The sequence below is a fragment of the Doryrhamphus excisus genome, linkage group LG16 (genome assembly GCF_037039965.1).
Source record: "Doryrhamphus excisus strain RoL-2023G ecotype Guam linkage group LG16, RoL_Dexc_Guam_v1.1, whole genome shotgun sequence".
NCBI classification, from domain to species: domain Eukaryota; kingdom Metazoa; phylum Chordata; class Actinopteri; order Syngnathiformes; family Syngnathidae; genus Doryrhamphus; species Doryrhamphus excisus.
Genome location: NC_136372.1, coordinates 2,730,984 through 2,743,584, shown reverse-complemented (window position 1 = coordinate 2,743,584; position 12,601 = coordinate 2,730,984). Strand labels below are relative to the sequence as shown.

At 46.0% G+C, this 12,601-nt stretch overlaps 2 protein-coding genes across 3 annotated transcripts; one reads left to right on the top strand and one right to left on the bottom strand.

The window, feature by feature from the left end:
- The first annotated feature begins 137 nt into the window (after window positions 1-137).
- On the top strand, window positions 138-11,079 carry map3k14a (mitogen-activated protein kinase kinase kinase 14a). Of its 2 annotated transcripts, none has more exons than XM_058048685.2 (16): window positions 138-291; window positions 3,797-4,088; window positions 4,170-4,251; window positions 4,335-4,557; window positions 4,770-5,162; window positions 5,231-5,365; window positions 5,446-5,575; window positions 5,703-5,831; window positions 6,581-6,685; window positions 7,049-7,206; window positions 7,493-7,643; window positions 7,719-7,955; window positions 8,024-8,133; window positions 8,202-8,340; window positions 8,406-8,506; window positions 9,160-11,079. In XM_058048685.2, exons 2-16 carry the CDS (start codon window positions 3,818-3,820, stop codon window positions 9,319-9,321), a joined length of 2,526 nt encoding a protein of 841 aa, XP_057904668.2. In that variant the 5' UTR covers window positions 138-291; window positions 3,797-3,817; the 3' UTR covers window positions 9,322-11,079. The 2 variants fall into 2 exon arrangements, with proteins under 2 accessions (XP_057904668.2, XP_057904667.2); XM_058048684.2 differs by lacking the exon at window positions 138-291 and adding an exon at window positions 2,186-2,386.
- LOC131102962 (apoptosis regulator BAX-like) lies at window positions 9,770-12,526 on the bottom strand. Its single transcript, XM_058048692.2, has 6 exons — window positions 12,395-12,526; window positions 11,893-11,941; window positions 11,646-11,804; window positions 11,433-11,568; window positions 10,827-10,931; window positions 9,770-10,750 (listed from the first exon to the last, which is right to left on the bottom strand). The coding sequence occupies exons 1-6, from the start codon at window positions 12,423-12,425 to the stop codon at window positions 10,652-10,654; spliced, it is 579 nt and encodes a 192-aa protein (XP_057904675.2). The 5' UTR covers window positions 12,426-12,526; the 3' UTR covers window positions 9,770-10,651.
- Window positions 12,527-12,601: the final 75 nt, after the last annotated feature.

Genomic DNA, 12,601 nt, shown 5'->3' with positions numbered 1-12,601 from the left:
GTAGTAGCTTCTTACCGGATATGTTGTTTTTTATTTCAAATTAAAAGTAACGTCCCTCGATGACATAACTGTGACAGAGAGGGCTAGAGCATTATGAATATTAAGTCTCTAATTGATTATTTCACATAGAAAATGTTTTAATGATTGTGCATTTGTAAACATTAATGTCAGAAAAGAACGAGACTATTAAACATTTTGAAAAGACATCAACCGGAACAAAGGTAACTGACTCCAACTTGATTTTCCATCGCCAACGAAACAGTCGACCAACGCCTACAAATAAGACGCTTGGTGAGTAAAAAAATCTGATCCAAACGTTATTTTTAATCAAGTTTGCGTCTTCTGATCCTTTTAATCTTTGTTAGCATTCCCAAAGACGTCAAGATTGTGTAATGTAAACTTATTTCTGTCTATTTCCGGTGTCGCGAGAACGTTTTTCTCTTTTTGCTTGCTGCAAAAATGACAGCCGTCAATTAACACGAAAACAAATAACAGTACGACTTTACGCTGTTATTTACTATTTACTACTAGCATTTCTCTGCTAGTCCGGAAATTAATGCCAAAACTTGAGCTCGCCTTGGCGCAAACAAGGCCCGCTTTGTTGAATTTTGCTGGTTCTGCTTGCACACTGTTAATAATCCCTCTATATTCATTTAAGTTTGCGTAAAAAGATGTAAGTTCCCATAATGTATAGATTCATTGCAGCCTTAAAAGTTTACAAAAACTTTAGTCAGTTAAAATGTAATTCAAGTGCAAAAAGAAGCAAAGGAGGACTCAAAACAACTAAGTTTTCTCACCTCTGACCTGAAAACAAATCAAACAGATTTAAATAACAACATTGACCGAACAGGAAGTTGGCAAAATGTCAATAAACAAGCAGAATAAATAATATAATGAACAAAGCAAAAGATGGGTCAGAACAGCATATTTATGTAACACACCTCCAGTTAGCCACTTTGCTAATGAGGCATCACGTGAAAGCAATATGAATGCCCACACTTAAATGTTGTCATCGTCATTTATCATCAATTGCGATTTAGCACGGTGCTGAGTGACGAAACATTTCAAATGAAATGAACCAAGGCTGTTTTCCTGCCAAGTGTCCTTGCAGGAACGCTTGCTTGCTGTTACTGTGTGTGTGTGTGTCTGGCAAGACGGACTGCAGGTCGAGTCCCATTTCACTACTCTTACTAAAGCCTTTGGAATTTCATTAATCTGCGTGGGTGTACGGCGCAAAAAGTTAGCTCAGCATGGTCGCTGTCGCCGTGCGGAGTTGAAATCAAGAGCTGAATAAAAAAAAAACACACGAATGCTCCGCAGACAACGACAAGAGTATTTATAGAACTTTGTTTATTCCTGATGTGTTCAAATGCACCACATCCAATTCAGTTTGTGAAAGTTAATGAAATAAACGCAACAACATGTAGTGTCTCCCAGCGTCATCCACAGGCATGAATTAATCGTGAAGAATTGTGTGGAATTGATTGTTTATTGATTAATCGCGTCCGAAGCGACTGAGTAAAAGTGGGATGCACCACTTAGCTGCAACCAGCAGAGGCGCTGTTGATTCAGTTTCAAGTAGTTCATAATTGAAAAAAAAATATTGATATAAATATACACTAAGACCAGGGTTCAATTCCACCCTGCGTGGAGTTTGCATGTTCTCCCCGTGCATGCGTGGGTTTTCTCCGGGTACTCCGGTTTCCTCCCACATTCTAAAAACATGCTAGGTTAATTGGCAACTTCAAATTGTCCATAGGTATGAATGATGAGTGTGAATGGTTGTTTGTCTATATGTGCCCTGTGATTGGCTGGCGACCAGTCCAGGGTGTACCCTGCCTCTCACACCCCCGCGACCCTCGTGAGGAAAAAGCGGTAGAAAATGAATGAATGAATGAAATATACACTATGTTGGCATCTAACAAAGGTTTTTAATACGGTATTGGTTGGAAAAAAAAAGCCAAATAAAAAGTACGATTAAGTCTTTGATGCTTGTTGAAGGGATTGGAGAAATGAATGAGGTTCCACTGTATCGAGTATCTCAACATCACAAGGATCTAGCCTGTGTTTTGTTTGATAGTCACAGTTCATTGGCTGCTCACAAAAACAAACCTAAGCGGTGCCGCAGTGCGAGGCGCCGGTGAGCGTGTTCCATCAAGAGTCAGCATAGTCTAGTGGGAGGAGTCAAATAGGTCGCAGAGATGCATTTCCCGTAAGTCGCCAGACTCCTCCCCCCCACCCCAGAGAAGAGAAGTGCAGAAACAGGGAAGAGAGAGAGTGAAGAGCACAAAAGGACAAGAGCTTGTTGCTGTGTTGATGATGTTGTTGCATGCATGTAGCCATTTTGCTCACTCGGCGTGGAGAGACTTCAGACCCGTTTCTGTCGGTACGTCTTTGTTTTTTTTATTTGCTCAATTGTCTCTCGTCTTTGCGTTCCATGTTACATCACACAGCCTTCAGTCAGTAGGAAGTGACATTGCTCTTACAGTGTCATCGCGGTCATTCTTATGTCTGTTGTGCTCTTGAGCAACAAGCTCTGACTTTTAGATCTTATCTTAGGAGCAGTTAGGAGAATCAGACGTTTGCTGTATTGTGCAACACTTCTCTGCTGCAGGGTTTATTTATTTATTCACGGGGGCCCTACATTTGCAATATGGCAGACTTATGGATGTAGCTAAAATGTATCAACCGACACAAAATGACACAAAACAATGATGAGACTAAGATTAATTCAGAAGACTGAGATTAATTATTGCAGTTGTTCATAGGTATGAATGAGAGTGTGAATGGTTGTTTGTCTATATGTGCCCTGCCGTTGTCTGGGAGCCATAAAAATCTTTAAAATACTTTATATAAAACCATATTTGACTCACTTTTTGAAGGGAACATATATCACTGGTGAAACTTACTTGAAGGAGACTTTGGATGTGAGAGTACCTTGGAGTAGGTCTAGCAGGACTTCCAGGTCGGATGTAGATGGGTTCCAAGTCAGAGACCTCCATGTCGGCCTCTCATCTCGTCCGATGAATTCAATTATTTTTCATGTTGTTCGCTACACAACACAACACTCCATGCAGGAATTGCAATCGATCGATGAGAGAATACTTAGACCTCACATTACCTTACATTACATTACATTACCTTAACACTGAATGAAGTCATGAAGTCAGCCATGGCGCGTCCAAGATGACAGAGTGAAGCGACGTTGTCGTCCCAGTCAGCTAACTGGTTAGCTTGCTAGCTCCAGTCCCTGCAGCATAAGAGTCGGAATGTGGTGTAAGTAATAAATAAGAGTGGAAATATGACACAGGTCGTCTATGCTCGAACTACAAAAATATTCCATTGAATCCTGGATTATGAAAATTAATTTATCGTGGTCGAGTTTGGACGCAGTTAACCACTATAAACAAGGGGTTTATGAGCCTATTTCATAGTCTCGCTCGTTGTTGCACCGCGCATAAACCATGCAGCCGTGCACTTCCTGTCAGTTATTTTCCGACAACCAGAAAGTTTCAACTGTCCTGACAGGGCTCATCCTTCCTGTGTCTGGAAGAAGAAAAAAACATGTTAACATGCATCTTCTAATTGGCCACGGTGCATTTGCATAATAATAATAAACTACAAAAAAAACTACAAACTACTGTTTAGAACTACATATGTACTGTCTGTCAATTGTTTGTAGTTTTGTCACAAAGATTAAGTGCTTTTACAGAGGCTCTTGCTACGTCTTCTTATTCTCTGGCTCACATTTTTCCGTTTCTTACTCTGAAGCTGATGCCAAGTTGTCCCTCTTTAGATTGAGACCTTGGCACAAGGCATGGCGGTGAGGCAGAGGATCTTCAACTCCACCGCCCCCTTCTCCGGGTCACCCCCCGCCGACCTGAAGGGCTCGTACCCGAAATGTACCGCCACGGAGAAAGGCACGCAGCAGCAGGAGGAAGAAGAGGAGGACGAGGAGCCGTGGAAGAGCGGCAAAGTGGACTACATAGCGCTGAGCCCCTTGCTGAATAAAGTGCTGACTCAGGGGACCGCCGAGCAAGTTGGAGAAGCGCCGCTCAAGAGCTCCCCGTTCATCGCACAGGCCGAATGTAATCTCGTCTTTTGATTCAATCTCGATTCATTTGAAAATTTACACAGAAGGAAGGTTTAAAACCCCGCCCTCTCCGCAGGTGAAACTCAGGACTCCCAGGAGTTTAGCCCGTCCTGCTCAGAGCGTCCCTACGTTCCGTCCCCCAGCTGTTTCCTCGCTAAGTATTGTCATCTAAATAAAATTTTAAAAAGTTGGATCATATGAGAAGCGACATTATTTGACGAGATGTTTGCTTGTTCTTCAGTTTGCAGCCAGAACACAACAACGTGGCGTGTCCGACCACCGCCTCCGTTCAGCAGCCCGGACGCTCGTCATCGCCTCGTCAGCTCGGGCAGAGGAAGAAACCTCGAAAGCGGACGAAGCGGAAAGGCCGGAAAAAACAAGGAGACAAGAAAGCCAATGAGGAACACCAGGAAGCTTCTGGAGTCCCCGAGCAGGAGAGCGGGACCTCTCTGGACCACATCCTGGTAAGAACAATGAACTAAAGTATTGGGACACCCCAACGTCCAGCTAGCGATGTCTTAAATTCATCTGAGAGACTTTGGTAGGTGCTGCTGTTTTGGTTAGCAAACAGGCAACAGACTTAGCTAGCTCTGGGTTGGGGTCTGAAGTGGATGGTCGACCTGGTGATGCATTGATGGTGTCAATGTAAGGATCACCCTGCCTGTTGCCCCCGTAGGAACAGTCGTCACAAGAGCGGAGGAGCGCCCTCGGTTCTTCTTGCCGCAGCAGCAGCAGCGTGGAGAGCTCAGACGAACAGGATGGAGCGCCCCCTCACTGCCACCCAAAGAACTACAACACAGGGTCCGGATGCTGTCCTTTGGCGTGGACGGATGTTTTCTGCAGCGGCGTGCTCAGCCTCCGCTCCTACGGGCAGGAGAGCGACTCCTTCAGCAGCGTCGGGGACTGCTCGCTGGCCTTGGCGGGCCTGCGGGGCAGCGTCAGTCAAGGGGACCCGTGCTACGCGGGGCCCTTTTTCAAAGACGTGGAGCGGGATGCGTGGGAGGACGACGCGGAGGAGTGGTCGTCTGAGGATTCTGTCAGCAACGAGGGGATCATCTTTTACAATGAAGTAGGTTCCTTCCTCACCATGACTGAAGCGTCATCGCATCGAAGTCATTGGTCCTTTTGTCTCGTTAGAAACTCCAGCCTGTGGACTCGGAGTATAAAGAAGGGAGGGAGTTTATCCTGTCCGAGTTCCTCAAAGAAGGCTCCTACGGTGAAGTCCACAGTGCTCGGGATCTCAACACGGGCTTCAAATTTGCCGTCAAAAAGGTAAACGCGGAAGCAACGCTTCTCCGAGGCTGGGCTTCTGTTGTCTCCTTTAACGGCTCGCTTCCTTCCCACGTTGGCAGATCGCCCTGAAGACGTTCAACAGCGAGGAGGTGAGCACGTGGAGTGCCCTCAGATCTCCTCGCGTCCTGGAGCTCTTTGGAGTGGTCCGAGACGGGCCTTACGTTTTCTTTTTGATGGACCACAAATCAGGTAAAAGTTGGTCCGTTTACCTCAACTTGTGTTGGTAATTATTATTATTATTATTGTTAATTATAATTAGTCATTATTGCACATCATCCACTGTGGACACTCCTGATGTCATCGTTTGTTCCTCCAGGCTCGCTGGGCCAGCTGATACTCCAGCGGGGGCGTCTGCCAGAGGACCTGAGCCTCCATTACCTGTTGCAAATCGTGACAGCGCTGGAGTACCTAGCGAAAAAAAGAGTCGTGCACCTCGACGTTAAAGGTACTTGAAGGGATCCATGCATGATCCAGGCAGATGTACTAACCACTACCACACTATGCAGCCTCACATTGAACTTTGGGTAGGGGTGGGGCCAACGGAGGGAAAAAAAAACCCATATGCTGTTCTTGTAGTTCTTTTTTAGACAGGCATAAATACGCCTGACTATAAAAAGCAAATCACAAATCAAAAAGGTTTTTTGGAGCAGTAAATCAGAAAAAAGTCCAACTTTTTAAATTGGCGGTCGTGAGGGCGGCTGTCGTTGCAGCTGTCCGGTTTGGGGCGGAGCGTGGATTTACAGCACCTGCGTTGTGAAACCCGGGCCGCCGCGACCAAGAGAAACGGGGCTGGGAATTTCCCACAGTGACTCACCGCCGCTGGGAAAGCAACTGCGCATGCGCCAGGGTGGGAGGTGGGGGTTGGGGGGGCATGGTGGTGTGATATGAGGAGCAGGAAGTCGTCGAGAGAAGTGGAGGAGGTGTGCAAGGACAGAAGATGGGAGAAAAGGCTGATTGAAGAGAAAGAAAAACAAAGTCAACTGAAGTCTTTAGCTTCTCAGGCGCCCCCTGGTGGTTGACTCAACTTTTTTTTTGTCCTGCTGCAGCTGTTCCTCTCGGTGACTGCATGTCCCCTTTCTTACCCCCTCCCTCGTCTTTGTGCAGCTGCTGTTTCCAATTATACTGTCCCTTAACCACGCACAAGTCATGGACGTCACCCAAGCTCCACTTTTCTTTTTTTTTTGTCCCCCTTAGCTGACAATGTGTTGCTGTCGGAGGACGGAAGAGACTCCTTCCTGTGTGACTTTGGACACGCAGAGAGACTGGACACGGGGGGGCAGAGCCTCAGCGGGTCCAGAGGTGAACACGTGTTGCATTTACAGTTTACACCCCAACATTTCAATAATAGCGAATGTTATCCAGGGGACACACACAAGTCGTTATTGTCTACATATCTGGCAACGCATGTGAATAGCAAGATAATTGAGTTTTCAGTCAAGAATGGTGGTGGTAGCGTCACGGTCTGATTCCGCTAGCACTGAGGAGCTGCGGTTCATTGAAGGGAAACAAGAATTCCGACATGTACTGTTGACACTGTGACGCAGGAACTGGAACCCAGTTGTGTTGCCAGATATTCAGACCACATTTTGACTCTTTTTTCAGTGGATATTAAACCTGTAGAGCCGCAATATCAAAAGTGCTGAAATTCACTTTGTCTGGCAGATCTGAAGGGCACCGAGACGCACATGGCCCCCGAGATCGTGCGAGGTGAACCCCGCGGTGCCAAAGCAGATGTGTGGAGCAGCTGCTGTATGTTACTGCACATGCTCAACGGGTGTCCGCCCTGGACTCGATATTACACCTGTCGACTCTTCCTGAAGGTATCAAACACATACACACTACACTACACTATAATGCGCAAGAACACAAACACATAAACGTGTGTGTCTTTGGTGTGTTATCATACTGGCAACCCAGTTTCTACTCCACAATGTCACAGTACGTGTTTTGCCTCCGTGAACCACAGCTCCCCTGTGCAGGCAGCACTCATGCACCCCCCTAAACCATGACCAATTCTTGACTGTATGAAAGACGCCATTCCCTTGCATGCACAGCTATTTAGACGATACCATCATCTATTTTGACTTAACTGGGGCTCGCTTACAGATCGCCAACGAACCGCCGCCACTCCGAGAAATCCCCTCCGACTGTGGCCTCCTCACGGCGGACGCCATCAAAGCGGGGCTGCAGAAGGATCCCAACAAGAGAGCATCAGCCAGCGACATGAAGGAAAGAACGTCCAGAGCCCTCAAAGAAGGTCAGGGTGTGCTTTACAACGAGTCCGCTGGTTCTGACTGTCAAGTTTGAATCCGCCGTGTTTGTTCACTTGCAGTCGGAGGCCTCAGGAGCCCGCCGGCGAGCAGATTCTACGCCGAGCCGCTTTATTTCGCCAACAGGCCTCCTGACTCGGTGCAACCCGACGAGGAGCGTCAAGAGCAGGCTGGGAGGATCCTGCAACTGAACGATGACAATGAAGAGGAGGCCGACGTGTCAAAGCTAGCATCGTTATCCGAGCCCACGCAGAAGGTGACCACCGTACCGGAACTGGAGCTCCGTAAACTGGAAAGAGGTGAGTCCTCTGTCTGTGAAGGATCTTTGCTCGTGTCACCGCTTGAACTCTTGTGTTTTTTTTTGCAGATTTCTACCTGAGCAGCCTGTCCCAGCTTCACTCTGCCGAGATGCAGGAGCAACTCTTGTCTTGTCTCAGCAGCGACCCCTACAGCAGCAGGGAACCGTGGGACAAGAAGGTACTTGACAAGGGATCCAATTTCCTTTCCGGTTCATTTTCAGAAAATATCCAAAATCCGTTTTGAAGGACTCGGGTCGCTGGTCGCTGAGCCCGGCAGACGACTGCAGCTCCGGCGTCTGCTCATACAGCAGCCAGCTGGACGGGCAGCAGCACGTCAGCTTGGATCTGCTGGCTCACTCGCCTCCTCGGCCATGTTGCTTCCAAGGTGAACAACGCATCGCCGCTCGCTTTGGTAAAGTCACTTTGGTAACCAATATCATTTCGGTTCAGGCGTGGACGTCTGCATCCAAGAATTCAACGGGACGACCATTCAAATTCGAGAGACGAGACGCGTGAAGGTGGGCCACATCGCCACTGGCATCAGCGATCAGGTAGGCTCGTCTTCTTCCTCCGTTGTTGCATTTAAAAGGCGTTGTCCCAATTTTTACATCTAATGTCTTTATGCTTCACTATAATGATTTTTCATGACGCATATAGATTACACACGGTCCTTGAACGCACCACGGTTTTGTGTTAGTATGTAGAAGGTTTGACTACTCAGTAAATATAGTTACATTGTCACCCACAGTCCCATTATATTGTGATTATGAGCACGGTGGTCGAGTGGTTAGCGCGCAGACCTCACAGCTAGGAGACCAGGGTTCAATTCCACCCTCGGCCATCTCTCTGTGTGGAGTTTGCATGTTCTCCCCAGGTTTTCTCCGGGTACTCCGGTTTCCTCCCACATTCCAAAGGTTAATTAGCGACTCCAAATTGTCCATAGGTATGAATGTGAGTGTGAATGGTTGTTTGTCTATAATGTCGCCTCCAGCACCCCCCGCGACCCTCATGAATAATAATTAATGTAATGGATGAATTGTGGTGTTTACCATTAAGTACCAGTGAGAAGTGATCGCTTTACGGCTCCATTGAAGTATTTACCCATGAATCAGTGCGCCTCCACATCAAATCCCGACTACAATTGTACAATTGACCTTGTTTGACCCCGCCCCTCAGGGTAAAAACATGTCTTTCTGTCCTCTAGATCTCTGAAAGAGTTTTTACCTTGGAGACGCACCTCGGCCACAAGATCGCCCACGATGATGAAGTGCAGGAGTCCGGCTTGAAACTCTGCTGCGTCCCCGCACCAGACTTCAGCTCCGCTTGGAGATGGAGGATCAGAGACGGGGTTCTGGAAACAAGATGAGATTAAATATTGTCCTTGGGAGACCATTTTGACATCCTGTTCATTTATTCTATTTCTGCTTAGCTATCAGAACCACAGCTACTCACAATTTCGTCACATTTGTAGTTTTTACTCGTTATGCAGATCAGACGTCCTTTACAAAACAAAGAAGCAGCACATGGTTGAAATTCAGGTTGAGCAGGAAGTTATGCTAATAAAAAACGTTGGTTAGTTTACCAGTACTGTAAAGTTAACTGTAAAGAATACATGACTAAAGTATACATAGTGGTGTGACAAACTGGTAAAAACATGGAACAGTAGTGAACCTTCACAGGAGTGGCTGGCCACCCAAGACTCATGATTCGGCCAAGAGGTCACAAAAGACCCCACAACGACATCCAAAGAACCGCAGTCCTCAGTTTTCGTGTCCCAACAGACCTTTAAGAAGTTCAATAAAGCATACGCCAAGTATGTTTAAATGTTTATTCTCCGTATTACAACATACAAATTCACTGCAAAGTTGTTTTTTTCCCCACTTGAAACAAACTTTTAGAAATGTGATAGAAAAATGTGAAAAAAATTTCATCATAAAAAAAAAAAAGAAACCAACAAAAGGCACTCAAACATGTATAGGCTAGAATATAAACGTCATTTACTGCGTCAAACGTTTGTGAAGAGTGACTGGCGTACAAATCATTACTACAGTACTGAACTTCCAAAACACAGTTGTTGAGTTGAGGTAAGCCAACATTTTGGTGTTTATTACAAACGCTGGTCAAGTCGGCAAACGGCCAAACGGTCACGCATGACGAAACGTTACATAAATATTTTCAAAAAAAACAAGTTAAGGGGTCTGTTAAGCATGTGATTTGCGCACATATTGCTTCGGATACGAGTGGTAAAAAACCAAGATGGCCGCTAAACTGTTTTAATCAGCTCAGTGACCCAATCCAGCAGAGAGGAAGAAGCATTCTGAATGCAGAAGATAGTCAACATCGTCAATTACAGAAGAAAACAAAAAACGCAGTGACTTTCTTGTACCTGTGCTAAGTAAAAAATAAATTACTTAAAATGCATTCCCTCTCTCAAGAGTATGGCAGTCACCCACCTACCTCCACGCAACATGGTGGGGGGGGAAAAAAATCGGGGGCGACAGCGCCACAGTCAGTCGTCACGAAAAAGCACACAGGAGATGAACAGGTCCTCTTCACGTGCACATTCAAGTTCTTTGTTCATCTCGGCCGCTTCGTTGTCCGTCCGATAGTCTCCTTCCCCCCGCTTCCTGCCAGGTCCGCTCGCTCACACCACCCAAATAAACCCCCCTTTCACGCCCAGCTTTCGCCCCGACCGCTCACATTTTACGAGTCACATACACGGTGGTGAGAACGGCCGCCAAGACGACAGCCACCATTTGCCATGTAGGAGTACCGAAGTAAGAGCGAATACCCTCCTTTAAAAAAGAAAAGAAAAAAAAACGCGTTTTAATGTGCTGAGTCATGACTTTTTATCACTTATGGCTTCCTTACCCAGCCACCTTGCTCCCTGATCCAGTTGAGAACATTTTCACGGAGGTAGTCGATGGTCCAACTGATGATAGTTCGGATGATGTCAGGAATGTGTGTCAGGAGAGCCTGGGAGAGACCAACCCGTATTTTTATATACAAGACAGCCGAGCTCCCCTGAAGACATTCACGCATGGCCGTTATTGTCATCCAAAATATAGAAAAAGTTGAATTTTTTTTATTAATATTTTGTCCTGAGACATTGGATGTGGCGATACTTTTGGGGGTTTAGGGACCCGAATGCGGTTTGTCGGAAAAGGGGCTCTACTTGTTTATTCAAACACCGTTAAATAGGGCTCTTAACGATAATGAGACCAGAACTTTCTACTTATGTAGAAATCTTGCTTATTATTTAGCTTATTAGCATCTTTCGTCACGAGCGAACGACAAGAACTACTCGTTACATGACAAATCACTTATTTGGCAAATGTCCGCCTTCTGAATAAGTTGTAAACACACCAAAAATAAAGTAAGCTTTTAAAAAAATAGTCCATGTGGCAGCAGCGCTAGGTTTGATTTTTTTAGTTGAAGCTCAAATTCAAAAGTGAAACCAAAAGCAAAAGTACTCACTTTAATGACGAGTCGACAGGCAAAATAGAAGAGAGCGACCACTCGGCCCCAGTTGAACTTTCTATCGGAGAAGATTTCAATGGCCACTTTCATAAACACTTCCTTGGTGGGCTGGAGTGAGGAGTTCTCTATCATCCTAAGCAGAGAAACAGAAAACAGAATTACAAAAAAAAAAAAAAACAGACACAAATAACCCGTGGCGGCTTAGCTTACCTTTGGAGCTCCACATTGCCGTCCAGCTCATCTCCAATCTGCTGCAGGCACTGGGCGAGCTTCTTTTGGTTGGCATCGCACAGCTCACCACCGCCCAGCTGGGCCCGGGTCACCACGGTGCTGCAGTCTCCGTGGCGGCGAACTCGTTCATAAATGAAACTGAGAAGCAGATAAACGTCGAAACGACACCGTGACTACACTCTGAGAAAGTCTTGTGCCATTTTATGACAAGGTTAGTCTAACTTACTCCTTCAGCAAGACAGCTCCTAGTTCCAGTATCTGATCCTTGGAATTTCCTGTAAGACAAACATCAGGGTCGAATCATACCGTAGTTCAGTACATAGTGCCGTTAATTTAACAGTAAAAACAGCTCATGTCATGACAATTGACTTACATAACAGCTAGAAAAAGATGAACACAAGACATGCAAGTTTACCCACGCTTGTTTAATAAAGGCAGAATTGACAAATTACGCATTTTTGTGCACTTCGGAGATAAAAGTCGTTATTTTATATGCCACAAATGCCAATTATTGTCTCAACAATCTTTGGGGAATGAAACTTCGCGGGCTAACATGAAGCTAACTGTGGCTAAAAGCTAGCTAACGTTGCTGCCGACGTGCCACGAAGCTTCAATGGCACAATTAGCATAAATCGCGACAAAAGCTCATTGACTACGTGTTGCCAGTAGCCGGTGACGCTGTCAAAGGCAGTTTAACAACATAATAAAGACGCCGCAAGGCAACGTACCCTGATCGCCTCCTCCCGGGTGCGCTGCCATCTTGTTTTCTGAGCGCACTGCTGGAACTTCCGCATTAAGTCACGTGAGTTGGCCGCCGACAACAGCTGCCCCGTGCAGATGACGTCATGGTTGTATAAGTCCTGTTTTGCTTAGAAACAGCTAATTCGCAACATTTTGACCTACATTTACGTATATAAATGCAACTTACACTTTTA

Coding starts and splice junctions, on each gene's coding strand:
- map3k14a (XM_058048684.2), top strand. CDS start 2,330: ATGCATGTAGCCATTTTGCTCACTCGGCGTGGAGAGACTTCAGACCCG. Junction 7,644..7,718: donor GTCCAGAGCCCTCAAAGAAG/GTCAGGGTGTGC, acceptor GTTCACTTGCAG/TCGGAGGCCTCAGGAGCCCG. Junction 7,956..8,023: donor GCTCCGTAAACTGGAAAGAG/GTGAGTCCTCTG, acceptor TTTTTTTTGCAG/ATTTCTACCTGAGCAGCCTG.
- LOC131102962 (XM_058048692.2), bottom strand. CDS start 12,425: ATGGCAGCGCACCCGGGAGGAGGCGATCAGG. Junction 11,805..11,892: donor GGAGCTGTCTTGCTGAAGGA/GTAAGTTAGACT, acceptor TCTGCTTCTCAG/TTTCATTTATGAACGAGTTC. Junction 10,932..11,432: donor CCTGTCGACTCGTCATTAAA/GTGAGTACTTTT, acceptor GGTCTCTCCCAG/GCTCTCCTGACACACATTCC.